The 21,685-nt window shown below is 38.1% G+C and overlaps 3 protein-coding genes across 10 annotated transcripts in view; all 3 read right to left on the bottom strand.

Moving 5' to 3' along the window:
- lin52 (lin-52 DREAM MuvB core complex component) overlaps positions 1-910 on the bottom strand; it is a 50,360-nt gene extending 49,450 nt beyond the window's left edge. Inside the window, exon 1 of the mRNA XM_061895081.1 lies at positions 738-910. Within this exon, the coding sequence (XP_061751065.1) occupies positions 738-756 (19 nt within the window). The 5' untranslated portion in view covers positions 757-910. The remainder of the gene's footprint in view (positions 1-737) is intronic.
- A 75-nt stretch (positions 911-985) lies between these two features.
- On the bottom strand, positions 986-15,419 carry pomt2 (protein-O-mannosyltransferase 2). Of its 3 annotated transcripts, none has more exons than XM_061895078.1 (21): positions 14,722-15,419; positions 14,563-14,647; positions 14,227-14,331; positions 13,219-13,327; positions 13,011-13,119; positions 12,101-12,260; positions 11,930-12,036; positions 11,767-11,849; positions 10,387-10,496; positions 10,237-10,303; positions 10,106-10,175; positions 9,962-10,040; positions 7,861-8,012; positions 7,704-7,795; positions 3,200-3,276; positions 3,057-3,128; positions 2,931-2,990; positions 2,735-2,840; positions 2,465-2,605; positions 2,290-2,401; positions 986-1,404 (listed from the first exon to the last, which is right to left on the bottom strand). In XM_061895078.1, exons 1-21 carry the CDS (start codon positions 15,042-15,044, stop codon positions 1,299-1,301), a joined length of 2,325 nt encoding a protein of 774 aa, XP_061751062.1. In that variant the 5' UTR covers positions 15,045-15,419; the 3' UTR covers positions 986-1,298. The 3 variants fall into 3 exon arrangements, with proteins under 3 accessions (XP_061751062.1, XP_061751063.1, XP_061751064.1); XM_061895079.1 differs by having other exon boundaries at positions 10,115-10,175; positions 14,722-15,418; XM_061895080.1 differs by lacking the exons at positions 12,101-12,260; positions 13,011-13,119; positions 13,219-13,327.
- A 3,736-nt stretch (positions 15,420-19,155) lies between these two features.
- Positions 19,156-21,685, bottom strand: part of LOC133549554 (latent-transforming growth factor beta-binding protein 2-like) — a 333,835-nt gene continuing 331,305 nt past the window's right edge. For all 6 annotated transcript variants that reach the window (XM_061895071.1, XM_061895074.1, XM_061895072.1 and 3 more), the window contains one exon: positions 19,156-21,111. In XM_061895071.1, coding sequence (XP_061751055.1) covers positions 20,936-21,111 — 176 coding nt within the window. In that variant the 3' untranslated portion in view covers positions 19,156-20,935. The remainder of the gene's footprint in view (positions 21,112-21,685) is intronic.

The raw sequence follows: 21,685 nt of genomic DNA, 5'->3' as shown, positions 1-21,685 counted from the left end.
ACTAATTTAGTTACATTATTTAGCTAGACGAGAAGGTCAATATATTATACAAAGCATTAAGATGCAGTACAGCGTCACACTAATGGACACTGTATTAAATAACTATATTGTTAAATTAACACAGTCACAAAAAAATGTAATACAAATTTGCTGAACCATATCCAGCGCCCCCCGCGACCCCAGAAGGGAATAGGCGGTAGAAAATGGATGGATGGATATCGTCTGTGTTGTCAATAGGTTGCACTGGTGTACCCAATGAGGTGTCCATTAAGTATATATCCCTATGAAGGCAAATCTGGTGCACTGCATGAGTGTGAATGCAATAAGAAGCACACCTAAGGCATTGGACATGTTATTTTGATCCTATATAGGACCAACCGAGGATACATTGCAGCCAATACTAACGAAAAAAGCAACCAGGTCGCATATCATTGATAGTACTAACACGGTTAAAATATAATGTACAGTGTGTTTTAACCCAAATGTTGTATTGACCAAAGCTTGCAGTTTATTAGCAAACAAGAGCCATGTTTGTGAGTGAAAAGTCTACTGTTGTTGTACATTTAGGCCACTTGAAGCTTTTGGTCCAACAGATAGTTTAAGAACACATTTCCACAACAAACGTGCGGACTTTGAATCATTATAGTTCCGAGTAAGGTTGTCGATGATTTTCTCTCCATAATCAATACGAATATTTGACATTGTCGAACACAGCTCGGGAAAGAATTAGAATTTACCTCCATTTGGAGACGCCATCTTTGAAATGAACACGTGACCAAAGGGAACCAATGGAAGAAGACGTTTTGAGAGCTTCAGAATGATGTAATTCAAATGTTTTGCCACTAGAAGTATTTTCAATCCAACGTAATACAATGCTACCGTTACACATCATATGAAAAAGAACAGGTAGTCAAATCCATAACATTTAAGAAATTCAAATGATGAACTAAGCAATGTTATAGTTAAAGCTTTGAAGGACACCGGCTAAAATAATACCAGAGTTTATTAACATAGTGCTGTATGCAGATAAGCATGTCAGTTATCACTACACTAAAAGTGAATAAAATAACTACACTGAAATGCATTATTTTCACAGAGGCACTTGAGACCATCATCAAAATATTATAGAAAGGTTGGAGGTCATTATTTAGACAAAATACTTTGCTTTCATATTGCACATAACCTTAAGCCTCAAACCAACCTAGACAGGGTGCAGTACATCAGGACTGCAGTACTTTTGGAATAAATGACCACTCAAAGTCTCTCATGCTTAAAAGACTTGTTTTTGTAATACATGTTTAAAAGTCCCAAGACTCCATCCACTTCACTCTTGCCATTGAGCTCCCACGTTCATGTGCCAGAGGCCCTGTCATGCCATAGGTGAGCGGGTGGAACAGGTAGAAACTGTCAAAGAGGACATTAAACTCATTCTCATTAACTACATCATAAATATAAACATTTAGCAATTCAAAAAAATCATATTACAATATTTTTTCATAGAAGTTGAAATCGAGGTATATCATAAAATTATTGAAATCCCTATTTTTGTCATGTTAAATGTTGCATTGCTAGTATTTGAGTTTGGAAGACTCAAAATGTGATTTTTTTGCACATACTGCTAATATTATTTCGTAAATGTAATTTTGTTCATAACTCTTTATGTCTAAATGTATGTTATTTGTATCAATGCTATTGTGTAAATCACATGCACACAGGCGTAACACTGGAGGTTTAATCACGGCTGCCTCGTAAAACTACATGCACGTAGCATGCGCGCACAACAACGATTTGCATCATATTTATTTAGAAAACATGAAGCTATTGTGTTAGGAGTGTTTGCTTCATTTCGTCCAACTTGTGGCCATATAACGCGCACAGGGATTAGCACAGTCTCCTAAATGTAAGTGTGCTTTGTTTTAAATTTGATACATACATTGTACACATACTATATCAATATAGTATACAAGTAATAGATAGATGGGTGTTTCGCCAAAAAAAAAAAAAAAAGCAGCCTACGCAAAAATAAGACAACATTCATATTTACATATGCAAAATCTCATTACAGAGTAAGACCTCCTTTCACCATGGCTAGATATTATCTGTGCGCTGCATGAAGCAGAGTGTTGATGTTGCTACAGCCGTCTTCAGCAGCTAAATCATACATATTTTAAAACGTGGATAAATCTATTCTATTGGAATTGTCTGTTATTACTATCAAGGAAAAGTCATTTCGGGATACATATATCATTATTGTTTCATCGCCCACCCCTTCTTGCAACTCAGGCTCACCTGTAAAGAATAACTAACAGAATGAACACCTTCCCAACTCTCTGTAGCCGCTCACAATAAGGTGGGTGAAACAGAAGGTCGGCCATCTTCAACAGGAAGTCTAGTGTGATTCCTTTGAAAGAAAAACATTGTGATAAAAGTGAGTCCACTTTAGCATAACAAACGGACCTGCTACCTGATAGCATGCTGCTAAAAAGCATAGCAGGGAAGTAGTGATGGTAATAGAGGACCCGGCTCATGGTGTAGAAAGGTACGTAGTGCAATAACCAACCAAGGAAAAAGAGGCCGCCTCCTCTCATGAGTACAAAACAATGGCCTGAAAGACAGCAGTGAAATACAATCCAGGGCTTTTAGCCAATTCCAATGCCAAAAGTGTACTGGTACATGTATACGAGCTTGCATAGCAGAACCTTTGTCTGCCTTTCCCAAGTCAAGCAAACAGTACCTCTCCTACTTTGGCTCATAGAGACGCCTCTTTGAAAGGCAATTGAGGCAACTGCAATCAGGATTAGATACAATCCCAAACATGCCAGATTCAGCCACCACACCACCTAAGAAGTTTTACACAAGCATAAGCGTAGTATTGTACACAAATGGACTTTAAGCGACAATGAATCAAATCATTCAAGTACAATACTTACGGGGTTTCCAAGCAAGTATACACGATACTCTGTTTCATTCACTCCAGAAAATCGCAATCCCTTCATAGGGGAAATGTAGCATTTTAGATTTATGCATTTTTTACAATAGACTTCATCCCAACCCACCTGATAGTTAATGGGCCAGTGCCAGGGTTTGGAGGTCATCTCATTGTCTTTAGGCTTCAAACCGCTGTTGCCCTAAAAAAAGACAAGTTTTGTCATGATTACAGAAAAGTACAATCAATTTAACAGCCTTCTTGTTCACTCACTTTTATCATCACAATGTGGGACTCCATTAAGATCTCTAGAAAATGGGGCTTTAGGAGAGACAGGTTGATGTTAGGCACTGCAAAAGAAGAAAATTAGGGGCGTCAAATTATTGCATTAATTGTGATTAATTAATTGCAGTCATGTTTAGTGTGTTATGTTTTAATCGTGTTCATATCATTTTTATTGTCTAACATTACTGTGTCTGTATGCCTGAGAGTTGTCTTGCCATTTTTTTGTGCTTGACTAAACGCAACAACACTACCGCCATGCGGCACCAAGATTACCGGTATATGCATTCACGGCAAAAAAGAGGCATCACTATGTCACGAAACTCAGCCGGTGATGTTTGCGACTTTAAATAGTGGGGATAGGATTTTTTTTTTATATCTAAAAAATAGTGTAAAATATTAATGATAAACTTGAAGCCGTTGTCCTATTGATGCCTGCTACCCAAGGCTACGGAGTATCCGCACAAATGTAAATATTTGCCTTAAACAAAAAGCCGCTGTCTCTAGTACAAGTAAATAGTGATTTTAAATTATGTTTCTTTCATTGTATTCTCTGACCAGCATTATAGATAATTACATCGTGAGAATGTTCACATTGTATCTTAACACACATCTGAAACTCGAACAAAAAGCAGCTGCATGTGTGCATCCATCTAGTTTCTACCACGTCTTTCTTTTGTGGGCGTAGGGGGGGCGGAAGGCAGGGTACACCCTGGATAAGTTGCCACCTCATCAGGGCCGAGAGAGATAGAGAGACACTCACATTCACACACTAGGGCCAATTTGGTGTTGTCAATCAGTACTGATTTGAAATCATGTTTCTGTTATTGTATCTTCTGACCAGTAAACATGTAGAAAATTACAGCGTAAGTAAACTAATGGTAGTTTTTATTTTTGAGGAAGCAGCCAATTTTGACAGAACACCATCTTAGAAGTGGAACAACGGCTTGTATATGTTCAAATGTTGTCTTGTTTGTAGTGTAGAATAGTGAATGTTTTTTTTTCCACTACACACATCTTATCTATTACATGAGCTATAACGAAATGGCATCACTTCCGGTTGTGTTTTGTCCCACACTTAACTTATAATAGTGTAAAGTCAGCTAACACCTCTGTGCCCCAACATAGTGATATATTGCATGGACAATGATGTCATCCATCCATTTTCTACCGCTTGTCCCTTTTGGGGTCGCGGAGTGTGCTGGAGCCTTTCTCAACTGCATTCAGGCGGAAGGCGGAGTACACCCTGGACAAGTTGCCACCTCATCGCAGGGCCAACACAGATAGACAGACAACATTCACACTCACATTCACACACTAGGGCCAATTTAGTGTTGCCAATCAACCTATCCCTAGGTGCATGTTTTTGAAGGTTGGAGGAAGCCGGAGTACCCAGAGGGAACCCACGCAATCACGGGGAGAACATGCAAACTCTACACAGAAAGACCCGAGCCCGGGATTGAACTCAGGACTACTCATGACCTTCGTATTAGGAGACACATGCACTATGTGTAACATATATTTCAAATGATACCACTTTGACATGGAGTAGAATGTTGTTTTGATTGCCTGTCCATGTCATAAATCGTTTCTGTCTCTGGACAAAATAATACCAACATTAGTAAGTAAATAACCTCATGTTCTGTTGTTAAATTAAACATGAGATAATGTTGCACATTAATGTACTTCTAGAGGGACATACCTGTAAGCAAATGACAGTCAGGAGAGTCAATCAAAGCAAATGTTTCCTATCTAATTGAGATAGATATAGGCATGTATTTCTTAAATCTTTTTCTTTTAATCCACTATTGTTTACTTACACTAACATTGTGATTTATGGGTCTATTCTATTTATTTGATATTGCCTGAAGAAGAGGAACAAGCAACAGGTTTAACACTCAATACTTGTTGCTCAGAAAATTGTTGTGTTTTATTATGTTTTAACTTCATCATTTTATATAAATATGATTTTTTATTTGACATAGTACATTTGTGATCAAAATTATTCAACCCCTGCACAATTTTGGTGTTTTAGCAAGTTGGACATTTATTCCGTATTTTGTTTATAGTCATATCAAATAAATATGCATTAAATAGACAAATGGGCTTCACGGTGGCAGAGGGGTTAGTGCGTCTGCCTCACAATACGAAGTTCCTGTAGTCCTGGGTTCAAATCCAGGCTCAGGATCTTTCTGTGTGGAGTTTGCATGTTCTCCCCGTGAATGCGTGGGTTCCCTCCGGGTACTCCGGCTTCCTCCCACTTCCAAAAACATGCACCTGGGGATAGGCCCTAGTGTTTGAATGTGAGTGTGAATGTTGTCTGTCTATCTGTGTTGGCCCTGCGATGAGGTGGCGACTTGTCCAGGGTGTACCCCGCCTTCCGCCCGATTGTAGCTGAGATAGGCGCCAGCGCCCCCCGCGACCCCAAAAGGGAATAAGCGGTAGAAAATGGATGGATGGAAATAGACAAATGCAATTTGAATTACAACATTATATTTTGTAACATACCAAACAGTGTCATTTCTCTTAATATCTCGACAAAATTATTCAACCCCTTGAAGATCATAACTCTTAAGAACAGAATTTGAATAAAGTCCGTTCAATCAGGTGTTGAAAACACCTGTAGATGTGATTAGAACCGTAACGAGCAACAATTAAACTGAGTGAAAAAGACTGTGACGCTCAGCTTCTTGTAGATGGTCACTGGTGTATTTGCAACATGGTGAAGTCCAGGGAGTAGTCAAAGAAGTCAAGAGATGAGGTAATTTCTCTTCATAAGAAAGGATATGGATATAAGAAAATAGCAAATACATTACACATTCCAAGAGACACAGCTGGGAGCATAATTTGCAAATTTAAAGCTAAAGGCACAGTCGAAACACTTCCTGAGCTTGGTAGAAAGAGGATGCTGTGTGCAACTGCTGTCCGGTATTTGAAGCGTACAGTGGTGAAAACCCCCCGGGTAACAACTGAGGAACTACAACAGAACATTGCAGAGGGGGGAACGCAGGTTTCATCCCAGACAATAAGGCGCGCACTACGAGATGAAGGCCTCCATGCCAGAACTCCCAGGCGCACTCCACTTCTGACTACCAGGCACAAGTAAAATAGACTCCAGTATGCCAAAAATCATCTGGACAAACCCCAAAGGTTTTGGGAAACCGTTCTATGGAGTGATGAGACAAAAGTGGAACTCTTTGGGCCTATGAATCAACGTTATGTCTGGAGGAGAAAAAATGAAGCTTACAAAGAGATGAATACCTTTCCTACTGTTAAGCGTGGTGGGGGGTCAATCATGCCCCGGATGCTGTTTCTCTGCCTCAGGTACCGGGAATCTCCAGCGCGTTCAAGGCATTATGAATTCTATTTCCTACCAGGATAAATTAGCTGCAAATGTCATGAAGTCAGTGACGAAGCTGAGGCTTGGGAGACGTTGGACCTTCCAACAGGACAACGATCCCAAACATACCTCCAAATCAACATCAGAATGGTTGCAGAAGAAGGGCTGGAAGACTCTGAAGTGGCCTTCACAGTCGCCAGACCTAAATCCTATAGAAAACCTGTGGTGGGACTTGAAGAAGGCAGTTGCAGCACGCAAGCCCAAGAATATGAATGAACTGGAGGCCTTTGCCCAAGAGGAATGGGCCAAAATACATGTAGATCGTTGCAAGAAGCTTGTGTCCGGTTATGTATCACGTTTGAAGGATGTAATTACTGCCAAAGGGTGTTCTACTAAGTACTAAAGATGCATGTAACTAGGGGGTTGAATAATTTTGTCAATGAGGTATTAAGAAAAAATTCCTTTTTTGGTATTTTGTAAAATACAGTGTTACAATTTAAGTTGCATTTGTCTATTTGACACATCTTTATTTGATATGACTATAAACAAAATACGGAATAAATGTCCAACTTGTTAAAACACCAAAATTGTGTGGGGGTCGAATAATTTTGATCACAACTGTAAATGGGACGGCACGGTGCAGTGGAAGAGGTGGCCGTGCGCAACCCGAGGGTCCCTGGTTCAATCCCCACCTAGTACCAACCTTGTCACGTCCATTGTGTCCTTGAGCAAGACACTTCACCCTTGCTCCTGATGGGTGCTGGTTAGCGCCTTGCATGGCAGCTCCCTCCATCAGTGTGTGAATGTGTGTGTGAATGGGTGAAAGTGGAAGTAGTGTCAAAGCGCTTTGAGTACCTTGAAGGTAGAAAAGCGCTATACAAGTACAACCCATTTACCATTTACGTAATTAGGTAATAAAACAGACTGCATTGGTTCAAGTCTATTAAAATGAATCAATGATTTTGAGGTTGAAGTCAGTGATTTTTGTTACGTGGTACTAAAAAAAATGATTATTAGAATAATTACAGGTCATAATTAAATTAATGATATGTATTTTACTTGCTTGACAGCCCTTAAAAATATACAGTACAATTACAATGAAATGTACAATTAGTTAGTAAACTACATGTGATTTGAGGAAAATGTGCAACATACATTTGGGATTGATATGGTCTTCGATGTTCCACTGAGAACTGAGAGTTTCCTTCAAGTATGGACTACACGTGACCTCCACTTGTTCCCAGCCCCTGAACAGAAAACAGTGGTCAGCTTACCCTTTCCCAAATTCCCGGACAGAGAAGATTACACTTACCACTTGGGGAGGGTTTTCCCAGAGGAAAAAAGGATGCAACCAGTAGCTTTGTGCAGAAAACGAACTTTGCTGCGCAACACTTTGAGTGGGTCACCTTTGCGACCTCCACAAACCTCAACTTTCCAAAGGTCATTGTTGTCGCCTGTACCATTCTAAAGACACAATCCAAAAGCAATGAGTGTGACATACTAAGCTGTAGAAACAATAGGCCTGTAGCCAACTCTGCGTTATCAGATTTGATTTGTACCAATCATTGTACAGCGCATGCAGAAGTCAATAAAGTTGCTGGATGCTGACCACTCACGAGACTTCATCATGAAATCTTGTAGTTGTTTTCAGTGGCTTTGGTATATTTCCCAGATCAGAATTTAATTTCTCAAAACTACTGTAGTTATTCAATCTGCAGATTATCATCCATCCATCCATTTTCTACCGCTTGACCCTTTTTTGGGGTCGCGGAGGGTGCTGGAGCCTATCTCAGCTGCATTCGGGCGGAAGGAGGGGTATACCCAGGGACAAGTCGCCACCTCATCGCAGGGCCAACACAGATAGACAGACAACATTCATTATCATGTGACTACATAAAAAAGCTGTTTCGCATTCCTTTTCACAACCTGCAAATGCTTTAGTACAACCATGCAATGATTATGTACAAGTATTTGCTGTTTTTATCAATCGCTTATGTTATAGTATGTTGATCAAAATGTATTACAATAAGCTCTCAGCCTGCCAACATTTAGGCATTAGTTCATCACATACGTCTGGACATGCACAATCTTTGAACATGTTAACATATGTCAAATATATTTTCATACATTTCCATTATTATTATTATTATTATTATTATTATTTTCTAAATCTGTTCTGAATTGGAAAAGTGCTAGTTACTACCATGTGCATCTTGACTTTCTCTAGCAAAGGGAAATGTGTGACGCATTAGATCACCCTCTTTTCTGAAATGAATGTCAAAAGTGACCTTAACGCATGCGCATGACATTTTTTCTACAGATTGGCCAATTATTTGCCGGAGCTGAATATCAATGCCGATATTTGGCATTTTGACGTATATCGGTATTGGCCTTATATTTATTTAGTTTTTAACACAACAGTTATATCAGCAGATACAATACATACACAAATGGTACCAATATCTAGTATTTAAAAACAGAAATAATTACTAAAGTAGATAGCTATAAACACTACTTAAGCAAAAGGCCATTGAGATTTTATTTTTTACAGCAGTGCTAAGGGGCCACGCCTCCACATCCCATTCTCTTCTTTGTGCAGTATTGTTCGCTTAAACACAGTATATACTGTATCTATCACATCACTCGCAGTGTGGGCTCATGATTAAAAGAGCACGGCGAGTGTCATGTTTCATGATTCATTCAAATAACGCGATGCAGAAAGAGAGCTGGCAATAGCATGCAGGTAAAAAAGTATTTAATGCTCAAAAAAAGAAAAGAAAAGCTTGCTCATCAAACACAGGGAGGCTGAACACGAAAAACAACGTAGCAAAGTATGAACACCGGTCACAAAGCAATGATCGCACACCAACTAAGTCATGGAGTTGGCTTATCAAACCCAAAGATAATTTGGCCGCATGTGAGAAAAATAAGTATTAATTACCAACCGATAATGAGACCCATGCTCAGCAGCCAGAGTGAAGTGGCTGCATGACAACACCAACCGAACAGGAAATGGGAACAAAAAAAAAAAATAAAGTGGAAAACACCCCCAACACCGGAAAAATATCACAAAACCAAGAACAAGGCATGACAGAACAAGACAATGTAAGTACAGCAGCATTCTCATACTTTCTTTCACAAACAGAAATAAATTATGTCAGCCAGCCAACTCAACTATAACCTTCGTGAATGAGCCTAGAATTGTCTTTATTTAATTCTTCCCAATATTTCAGAATTATTCACGATGAAACCTCATAATGAATTATATCTAGAAACTGCTATAACATTTAGTAGATGGCAAGTTATTTTGATGTAGGGAAATCCCATGTTTTTACAAAGCTTTGGAAGGCCAGATTTGGCCCTTAACTACCCTACTGTATTAAACCTCTTGCTGAGTGTGAATGCTTACTCACCATGCCATAACCTGTAACCTGGAAGTGCTTCTTTGTCAGAGGAGCCTCATGAAGGTGACTGTGAAGGTTGCGAGTAGTTCTGAAGAAAAAATCCCAGTCATTGTAAAGTGCTTGTTTGTTATGACAGGGATATGTCAACCTTACTGTACTGACTCTTTGTGCTCCAATCTGATGATGTCACCATGGCGGACCAGATCAGGAGCTCCCCACTTAGCTACGAAGGAACAAATAACGTGATGAATGTTACGACTTAAGTTAAAGTTAGGTCTCCTTACAGTTTGTGTTTTTTTGCCTGTGAACCAGCCACAAGTTGTTGTAGTCCTTGTGCAGATAGGCTGTAACCTGAAACACACACAATTTATATATTTAGACGGCATGATGTGGTACCATTACTAATGACTTTCTTTTGTGTTTTGTGTCCGAACCTGCTGTTGTTTTGCCCCCACTCCCTCTGGATATAAGTGCCAGTGAGAGTGCAAATAGCCTCCAGCAATGCGAAGGTTTTTCAGTGTGATGGTGGAGCCATAAGCCAGGTCTACAGATAAACAACAACACATTTCTTCACATAGAGATTGTTTATAGAGAACAATGAGAACATGTTGAGGGCTGACTCCCGTGCAAGAACATTTCAAAACAACAGCCCTACTGAATTTTGGAAAGAAATCAAAAGACTGAACAAATAATTCAAAATACCTATGCCAAAAAACATTAATGGGGAAAATGGACCAGATGAAATTATTCACTTATGGCAGAAACATCTTAAGAAACTGTTATTATAAACTTAAACTAGAAAAACATCTTTATAAACTGTTATAATAAACTATGTTAAAAGCAATTTGTTTGTGTTGGAAAACATAGAAAAAATTAAGATGTGATTATTACTGCACAATAAGTAAATGATATTGTAATGCAATTAAGATGATGTAGAACTATATTGTTTTACTGGGGTTTTAAAACACTGTATTTTACCTACTTATATACTGCCTTTTGGTGCCCTTTGTAAAAGACAAACCTGGCAAGATATATAGCAAAAAGTAATTTTCTAATTAGTATCATATCTATTGTGCTGGAAAACAATATATTGAACAGACTAAATAAATTCATTATGACATTCGACAATCAGTTTGACTTTAAATCCAAACTTGGCAAAGATATGTGCATTTTTGCTTTAAAGGATATTTTAGAGGTACATTAGGCATAATACCACAATTATTATTTATTTCATTTAGCTTCAAAAGCTTTTGATCATGTGAATCAGGAAAATGTATTTCATAAATTGTGTAATTAATGTTCCAAAATACTTACTGTTACTGAAAATCTCAGTTTTGGTATGGTCACCAGTCTATTTGTGTAAAATGGGGACACTTTGTATCGTCTCCTTTTTATGTTAGCAATGGTCGGTACCAAGGTAGTATTTTGTCTCATTGTCTTTTAAATGTTTGTATAAATGATTTTCTAGTTAGCAAAACGACCATAAACCCCTTGACGTATGCTGATGATGCTGCAGTCCTCCATAACCTCATGTACAATTGTACATGAACGCAAACGGACTCTACAAATTGCATCAAATGTACTCTGAAAAACCCAATTCTCGGTTAGGCTCTTCTCCAGTCTTTGGAAACAATGGCGCATGAGCTTGTATTGCATTAATTATTAATCATTTGTTTTGTTTTTATTTTCACGGTGCTGTTTGTTGATCCTTTTTTCATTGTCACTGTACAATGGGCAATGTTTGTGTCTGAAATAAAGTGTGATGATGATGAATATAGTAGAGGAATGTGTCATTGAAAATTATTTGGTCCCACATTCAGGCATGGATGCGTTGTGTAGGTTGTTCCCAATGAGGCGAGACTGGAAAGCAGAACTGAAAAAACCATCTCCTGGTCCACTGGTAAAAAACAGAGCAAACATGATGATGATGAGTAGTTCAATAGCTGGCATCACACTGCATCCAACAGTTATTCTCACCTTTTGTTCAGCACAACAATGTGGATTGCAAATATTGTGACATAGAGGAAGACGGGTAGCAGGATAAGCGCGACAACCCGAGCCAGGAGGTGCTTTGTAAAATCCACCTAGAAACAGGAAATAACATTGAAAAGTGTTGCATTTCCATCATTGCGATTGTATGTGGGTTACCAGTGTTAGGTCCAGATTCCCCAAAAGCTGCCAGAGGTCAAACACTGTGTTCAGTCCCACCAGCAGGATGACAAACACACCCACAAACTTCACCCCGACAGCACCAGACAGATTTATACCAGTTAAACCCATCCAAAACCACCAGGGGGAAGAAAAAGGCCTAATAACCACAAAAAAAAACAATAGGTTTGTGCCAATCGATAATCTTATCAACAGAATAATAGTAAACATTACTTTACCTTTAAAAAAGACTGATACTGCAACTTTATAACAGATTAATGGCATTATTAAAATAAAATAAAAAACATAAGAGTAGTTTCATGGTGTGATGACAAATAAGTTGTAATATCACAAAACAAACACTTATAATTTTATGATGATAAAGTTGTAATGTTGTGATAAAAAAGCTACAATTTTATGAAAATAAAGTATTACATGATTCTCAAAAAATAAAATGTTATTCTTGTATTTTAATTTTGTTTTTAAGACATGAATATTGTATCCTCAAAACAACTTATCGTAAAATAAAATCTTTTTTTGTGTAATACCATTTTATTCTTCAATACAACCATTTCCCCCCAAAATACTAATACAGATTTGTGCTCATAAAATTATATATTTTTTTCTCAAACAATTAAAATAAATTATTTGTCTTTGTAACAGTCAGACTTGTCATACATAACCACTTTATTCTCCAAACATTGCAACTAGTTTTCCAAATGATACGATAATATCCAAGTAAAAATGTATTCCCCTACTTATATATCTTGTTTTTATTATGGGGATTTTTTTTTTGTGTTGCTTAAAATGTATTTTCATAGCATTACAACCTTATTCTAAAAAAATTATACTCTGTTCCTTGTACTATAATGAATTTATTACAAATACAGTATGTCATATATAAATCTACCTGTATTGTTGTTGGTTGAACTTGACCATGCTCAATACTGCTGCCATGATGAAGAACATGAGTATAGGGTCCAACAGAATGTACTGCGAAATAGTGATACAGCCCGTGTCTGTCAAGAAGATTTAGGAAGTATAAATACGTATATATTTCTAAAGGCTGTTACATAAATAGCAATTTTAAAAGGACTAGATTTGAGAATAGGACATACCGAATATAAGGAGAGTAGAAGCAATGAGAGCAGCAGTGTGAGAGTGAGACAACTGCAATACGATGAGGTAGGAAAATATGGGGAGAAAAGAGCCTAATCCTGCACATAACTGGAGAGAAAATAATAACAAACATTTAGACAATAGTTGCGAACAGACCAAATACCATATTGACCCAAAATATATTGTGAGTCTGAATATCAGACAACGTCTTTTTTAAAACACATTTTTGGAAAAACATTACAATGAATAAAACAGCGGCCAAACAAAGTGGGGCACCACTGTAGTATGACAGAATAATACAAATATTACTATTCAGCACTGGTCCAGTACACTAATTAAAAGTTTTATTTTCTAAGATTTATGCTGCACAAAAGGTCTGGTATTATTTTAAGTTATATCATGACAAACTCTCTGGATATGACCAGTTTGTTGACCATGATAAATTCCTATTCACTTTGTACATTTCTAAGTACAGTTAATGTGTTTCTGTACGCATTATGTCAGTAACAAAGTGTAATAACATATATTTTGATGATCAACAGTTGTTTACTTCATATATACTTCCCCTCGCCCCAACTCCCTCCCCAATCCACCCCGCCGGATTGTAAATAATGTATATAATACAATGTATATACTCTGATGATTAACTTGTGTGATGACTGTATTATGCTGATAGTATATATTTGTACCATGAATTGATTAACATGTTAAAAAACCTATTTGGGTGTTACCATTTAGTGGTCAATTTTACAGAATATGTACTGTACTGTGCAATCTACTAATAAAAGTCTCAATCAAACAATCAATTTTGCATAAAAACTGATTCTCTGTTGTCTTGTCAGTTTTTTCGAGTGGGTCTCAGTCTCAGCTGTGTGTGTGTCAGAAAGAAAAAATAGTTTGACAAGACTCTAAAAAGGAGACATTCCATCTTTTTCACAAAGAAAAATTAAATATTGTCTTGCATTCGGGTCAATATGGGAGTTCCTTAAATGTAATGTGTGACATACCACTCTCATCCCCCAATAGTTGTGGTGTTCATAGTTATCTCCAGGTTTTGTAAACGGAAATGTGCCATCGTAACCACTCATGTAACCAGCAAGTCCAATCAGCATCTACAAACAGAAAAAAATATGCAAGAAACTCCATCCATTTTCTACTGCATGTCCCTCTCTGGGTCGCAGGCGTGCTGGAGCCTATCCCAGCTGCAGTCAGGCGGAAGGCGGTGTACACCCTGGACAAGTCCCCACCTCATCGCAGGGCCAAAACAGATAGACAGACAACACTTGCACTCTATGGCCATTCCCCAGGTACATTTATTTGGTGGATGTTCACGGACGTCTTACTTTTCCTAGAGGAGGGTGGACGTCAAAAAAAAAGGTCCTGTTGATGTAATAGCTTCCCATCTTCCCGAAGTGTGTCTCATCCCAGCTGAAAGACACCGTAGAGAGGAACAATATGAAGTGATTGAAATTATGTTAATATTTATCATGCACAATTCTTACCACACATGAGGGGGTTCTTTTATTTTGTAGAGGCGTGTGGAAAAAGAGAGTCCTGCCACCAACAGAAGCCAACCTTTACTCCTGGAAGGTTCATCATTGCTTGAACTTCTTCGTCTAGAGTGTCTCTCACTTTGTGTCTCATTGGATGGCCAACTGTCATCGACTGACAAGTGCGAATCCTTTTTGTCATTTGATGGAGCAACGCATGGAGTTTTTAAGGTCCGAATGTTTCTATTCCGTAGTGCTGTGTCCCCTTTTATGCAAGACTGAATGGTGCATTGTTTCTTTTCCATTTGGATATTAGACTGAGAAGATATGTCCATTACAACTCGAGTTAAAAAGGAACAGATAATATTATGATGCTATTACATCTTAATTAAGCAGCTTCAAGCAACATCTGAACACGACGTCATGGCTTTCTACTGAGTCAGTATTGTCCCTGAATGCGTCATAGCGTGCTCTACAAGTTAGTGTGTTAAATGAGTGCCATACTTATCCTAGCTTGTCCATGTTTGAATCAATTATTTCATTTGGAGGGTGTTCTAAACAATTATCCGCACATCTGCAGGTTCGCGCTAGTTTTAACTTACTGTACTGTTATGAAATATAACGTTTTAGCAGGGTATCAGTTCGACAATTTATTGACTCGTCGTGTCTTAGAATGTTGGCGCAGGAATGACGTCATATAACAGCGACTGCGGTGGACAGTAACCCGGATTTAAGTTAAATAAATGTAATCAGCACGGTCTTCTTTGTCATGTGATATGTGCTTTAAACGCCCTATATAATATTAGAATACGATTTAAAGTAGGATTTGTAGTCCATGGCAGAGCGCCTGTGGCCATGTACAAATATCCCATGATGCACTTTAGAAAAACTTCTAGCCAAATAGAAGATGGTAAATAGAACGTTGTGAGCCTTTTTGTTTGCCGCTAGAGGACAGTAAAACATAGTCGATACAGTACATGGAGTGACAATTACTGACTTTTCTTCAGGGATTATTCACATTTATTATAGATGATTTGTATTATTGTTTGTCTTTTACTGTGTTATTATGTATTTTTGTCCAAAAATAACTTTACACTAGCTAAATGTCAAACAGTAACTGGTAAATATTATTTTATTACATGTTATATGGAATTAAACACCGAACATATTTATGTTTTTTTTACGTTTTTATTTGGATGACTGACAGTGTTTACAGTCATGAGGTAAATAAAAAAGGAATGAGCATGATCTTTCCAATGACTACATCACTGCAACAAAACATTAGCATTAAGTCGTTTGGAATTTTATAGGGCCTCACCTGCTCCAACTTTGACCCAAATGTCGGACTTCCTGTCTGGTTATGTTGATAATTGGAGCAGCACAGTTAAAGTACAGTGCACATCACATGGAAACATTTGCACAGTTGTAGGATTTATAGTTTATTAATGCAAGTTAAATTAGACATGTATAACAGTGTACTGTAGTCATGATTGTGTATTTTGCCAGTTGCCCATTAAGCAAATTATTTATTCCAAATTAGAAAACAAACATTTAAATAAAGAAATTAAGGCTCTCTATTATGATGCATTTTTGACTTAAGAAGAACGGATGTTGACAATGAATAATATTTAACCATAGAGTTGTAACATACAGAAAGTGGTGCTTAAATTTCAATCATATTGTCGTTGCAATTAAAATGAAAACATGTCTGCCATTAGATTAGAGCAGTGCTGCCACTTCCAAAAATATATATATTTATATATTTCATATTCTGCTCCACAGGGCAGGTTATACACACAGTTCCTCTGGTACAGTGTCAGTCGCTCTCCTACTCACACATAAAAACATTTACTAAAAAAAAAAATGTTTACAGTCACATAAAAATCTACAAAGGTATGATGTCATTTTTTTCATTTTTTGTATATTTTATGTCAAGCAAAAATATTGGTTGTGCTATGTATGATGTATTACAACGGATATTTAACAAAAAATAATAATACATAGTACTACAGCTGGTCAAAATAAACCTAACCTCTCCAACGGAGCCTTTGTCTTGTAATAAGAGATGCACACATGTTGGTGAATGATTTGATTGAGTAGTGGGAAATTGTGTTAGATGTAAATATAAACGGAAAACAATGATTTAAAAATCCTTTTCAACCCATATTCAATTGAATGCACTACAAAGACAAGATATTTGATGTTCAAACTCATAAACTTTATTTTTTTTTGCAAATAATAATCAACTTAGAATTTCATGGCTGCAACACGTGCCAAAGTAGTTGGGAAAGGGCATGTTCACCACTGTGTTACATCACCTTTTCTTTTAACAACACTCAAAAAAACGTTTGGGAACTGAGGAAACTAATTGTTGAAGCTTTGAAAGTGGAATTTGTCAGTCGTTCAACAGTCCGGGGTGTCCGCTGTTGTATTTTAGACTTCATAATGCGCCACACATTTCCGATGGGAGACAGGTCTGGACTGCAGGCGGGCCAGGAAAGTACCCACACTCTTTTTTTACAAAGCCACGCTATTTTAACACGTGCTGAATGTGGCTTGGCATTGTCTTGGTGAAATAAGCATGGGGGTCCATGAAAAAAACGGCGCTTAGATGGCAGCATATGTTGTTCCAAAACCTGTATGTACCTTTCAGAATTAACAGTGCCTTCACAGATGTGTAAGTTACCCATGCCTTGGGCACTAATGCACCCCCATACCATCACAGATGTTGGCTTTTGAACCTTGAGTCGATAACAGTCTGGATGGTTCGCTTCCCCTTTGGTCGGATGACACAATGTCGAATATTTCCCACAAAAATTTCAAATGTGGACTCGTCAGACCACAGAACACTTTTCCACTTTGCATCAGTCCATCTTAGATGATCTCGGGCCAAGAGAAACCGGCGGCGTTTCTGGATATTGTTGATAAATGGCTTTCGCTTTGCATAGTAGAGCTTTAACTTGCACTTACAGATGTAGCAAAAAACTGTGTTTAGTGACAGTGGTTTTCTGAAGTGTTCCTGAGCCCATGTGGTGATATCCTTTAGAGATTGATGTCGGTTTTTGATACAGTGCCGTCTGAGGGATCGAAGGTCACGGTCATTCAATGTTGGTTTCCGGCCATGCCGCTTACGTGGAGTGATTTCTACAGATTCTCTGTACCTTTTGATGATATTATGGACAGTAGATGTTGAAATCCCTAAATTTCTTGCAATTGTTTGACTATTTGCTCACAGAGTTGTGGACAAAGGGGTGTACCTCGCCCCATCCTTTCTTTTGAAAGACTGAGCATTTTTTGGGAAGCTGTTTTTATACCCAACCATGGCACCCACCTATACCCAATTAGCCTGCACACCTGTGGGATGTTCCAAATAAGTGTTTGATGAGCATTCCTCAACTTTATCAGTATTAATTGCCACCCTTCCCAACTTCTTTGTCACGTGTTGCTGTTATCAAATTCTAAAGTTAATGACTTTTTGCACACCAAAAAAATGTTTATCAGTTTGAACATCAGATATGTTGTCTTTATAGCATATTCAACTAAATATGGGTTGAAAATGATTTTTGCAAATCATTGTATTCCGTTTATATTTACATCTAACACAATTTTCCAACTCATATGGAAACAGGGTTTGTACATAAAAGCAGTGATATTTGTTGCATCAGGTGTAATTTTAGACATTAAAATGTAGTAACACACTTGGCTACTTTGTCAACAAAATAAAATAAGTTAATACTGTTAGATTGATTTTATTCATAAAAAGCTGCAAGTATTGCACCTTTGCATCATATATATCCATCCATCCATTTTCTACCGCGTATTCCCTTTCGGGGTCACGGGGGGCGCTGGCGCCTATCTCAGCTACAATCGGGCGGAAGGCGGGGTACACCCTGGACAAGTCGCCACCTCATCGCAGGGCCAACACAGAAAGACAGACAACATTCACACTCACATTCACACACTAGGGCCAATTTAGTGTTGCCAATCAACCTATCCCCAGGTGCATGTCTTTGGAAGTGGGAGGAAGCCGGAGTACCCGGAGGGAACCCACGCATTCACGGGGAGGACATGCAAACTCCACACAGAAAGATCCTCAGCCTGGATTTGAACCCAGGACTGCAGGACCTTCGTATTGTGAGGCAGACGCACTAACCCCTCTGCCACCGTGAAGCCCGCATCATATATATATATATATATATATATATATATATATATATATATATATATATATATATATATATATATATATATATATATATATATATATATATATATATATATATATATATATATATATATACACACAGTGGGGCAAAAAAGTATTTAGTCAACCACCGATTGTGTAAGTTCTCCCACTTAAAATGATGACAGAGGTCTGTAATTTTCTTCATGGGTACACTTTAACTGTGAGAGACAGAATGTGAAAAAAAAATCCAGGAATTCACATTGTAGGAATTTTAAAGAATTTATTTGTAAATTATGGTGGAAAATAAGTATTTGGTCACTTCAAACAAGGAAGATCTCTGGTTCTCACAGACCTGTAAGTTCTTCTTTAAGAAGCTCCTCTGTCCTCCACTCGTTACCTGTATTAATGGCACTTGTTTGAACTTGTTATCTGTATAAAAGACACCTGTCCACAGCCTCAAACAGTCAGACTCCAAACTCCACCATGACCAAGACCAAAGAGTTGTCGAAGGACACCAGGAAAATAATTGTTGACCTGCACCAGACTGGGAAGAGTGAATCTACAATGGGCAAGCAGCTTGGTGCGAAAAAAAATCAACTGTGGGAGCTATTATCAGAAAATGGAAGACATACAAGACCACTGATAATGTCCCTCAATCTGGGGCTCCACGCAAGATCTCATCCCGTGGGGTCAAAATGATCATGAGAACGGTGAGCAAAAATCCCAGAACCACACAGGGGGACCTGGTGAATGACCTGCAGAGAGCTGGGACCAAAGTAAAACAGGTTACCATCAGTAACACACTATGCAGACAGGGAATCAAATCCTGCAGTGCCAGACGTGTCCCCCTGCTTAAACCAGGGCATGTCCAGGCCCGTCTGAAGTTTGCCAGAGAGCACATGGGAGAATGTCATGTGGTCAGATGAAACCAAAATAGAACTTTTTGGTATAAACTCAACTCGTCGTGTTTGGAGGAGAAAGAATACTGAGTTGCATCCCAAGCACACTATACCTACTGTGAAGCATGGGGGTGGAAACATCATGCTTTGAGGCTGTTTTTCTGCTAAGGGGACAGGACGATTGATCTTTGTTAAGGAAAGAATGAATGGGGCCATGTATCGTGAGCTTTTGAGCCAAAACCTCCTTCCACCATAATTCACAAATAAATTATTTAAAATTCCTACACTGTAAATTCTTGGATTTTTTTTCACATTCTGTCTCTCACAGTTGAAGTGTACCTATGATGAAGATTACAGATCTCTGTCATCATTTTAAGTGGGAGAACTTGCACAATAGGTGGCTGACTAAATACTTTTTTGCCCCACTGTAATCAGTTCCTTAATATACATCGTAAACGTAGCGGCTGAAGCCTTCATTTTGAAATGTTTGGTTGTTTTGTCTTCTTAGCTCTTGTTACACACATTCATCATGTTGCAACTCGTTTTTAATGACTTTTAGGAGGGGGCAAAAAGGATTGGTGCTGTCTTTATATATTAATAGTAGGAAGCGTATTCATATCGGCCCATTCGTCATGGTTTACCTTACACTTGAAACGTGACAGATGATGTTAAATTTCTTATATAGTTTTTTTGGCTTGGCTATTCCAAATTTGACCACAACCGAAGTTTTCAACTGCAGTCGAGATTCAAATGGGGCTATATGAATGAGGGCTTCTGTAAGTGTAAGAATTCTGATGACATCCCTGTACGTGAAATTAACAAATAAAGAGAGGAAGCAATCATGCCGTCGAAAAGCCCTTAAATAAATAACACAACAACAGGGAAAATAAAGTGAAACTATATCAAATTACCAGGAGGTTTACTAAATGAAAAAGGCCAGTCCACAAAATCCCTTTAACAGCTAGAAACCTAATGTCATCTATTCACTGCAGAATCCTCTTTTTCTGTATGAGGGATGATTAGTGTCTTCTGTTCTGGACGTTTCGGCGTTACTGTTAGGAGGAAGAAGGCCACAAGTAGTAAAAATTCAACTTTGAAGAAGCAGGTGATGTGAAAATATCAGTGCTAATCGGTCGCCATCTCATTTTCCTGTTTCTCTGTGCTCCACCTCTGGAGTTGCTGAAATGCATTTGTGTGGCTTGTCGGAGGCCACAAAGCCAGACAAACAGTTGCACCTGTAGGATCCCTCCGTGTTAGTGCACTGGCCGTTCTGACACAAAGGCACCTTGTCACTGATGTCCTCACACTCGTTTATGTCTGCGAGCAAAATTCACATGTTAAACATTTGCACCATGACATTGTCTTTTAATTTGAACTGAATGAGCTAAAATGCTTTAAAACAATTACTACCTCCATTGCAATGCAGTGGCACCTCGGCTTTTGTACGCCCCACTTCTTGTTTGATACGGCTTTCAATGAAAAATATTGACAGACGTGTACCCTGCCTGGTACAAACATGGTGTGGAATCGAGTGCCCAAACAAAGTCAGTCTTTTAAATGAGTATGAGAGCAAAATGAACAACTCTGGGGCCAAAGAAGGTTGCGAGTAACACCACTTTGATAAAGAAGATAAGAAGTACTATTTAATTCAAGAAAAATGTGTGGCAAAATACCAAATTTTTATCAACTTAAAACTTGAACAAAGGTGAAATTGATGGCAAATGTTCTATTATTAATTTATTTCCATGTTTATATGTACTTTAAATTGTTTTCTACATGTAAAACCATAATTTTCTCTATAAAATGAAAATTTCACGATAAGTAGATGAAGCAATTCTTGGAGGAATTGCGTGTGAATGCTCCAATGCCGAAGTTGAACTAATTGTTGAAG

Source organism: Nerophis ophidion, linkage group LG03 (genome assembly GCF_033978795.1).
Source record: "Nerophis ophidion isolate RoL-2023_Sa linkage group LG03, RoL_Noph_v1.0, whole genome shotgun sequence".
In the NCBI taxonomy this organism is placed as follows: Eukaryota; Metazoa; Chordata; class Actinopteri; order Syngnathiformes; family Syngnathidae; genus Nerophis; species Nerophis ophidion.
This window is presented reverse-complemented; position numbering and strand designations above follow the sequence as displayed.

Excerpts from the sequence above, each read along its gene's own strand:
- pomt2 (XM_061895078.1), bottom strand. The coding sequence starts at position 15,044 with ATGGACATATCTTCTCAGTCTAATATCCAAATGGAAAAGAAACAATGC. Across the intron at positions 8,013-9,961 it reads AGGTTACAGGTTATGGCATG|AATGGTACAGGCGACAACAA; the intron begins GTGAGTAAGCAT and ends TTGTGTCTTTAG. Across the intron at positions 3,277-7,703 it reads AGACCATATCAATCCCAAAT|TGCCTAACATCAACCTGTCT; the intron begins GTATGTTGCACA and ends CTTCTTTTGCAG.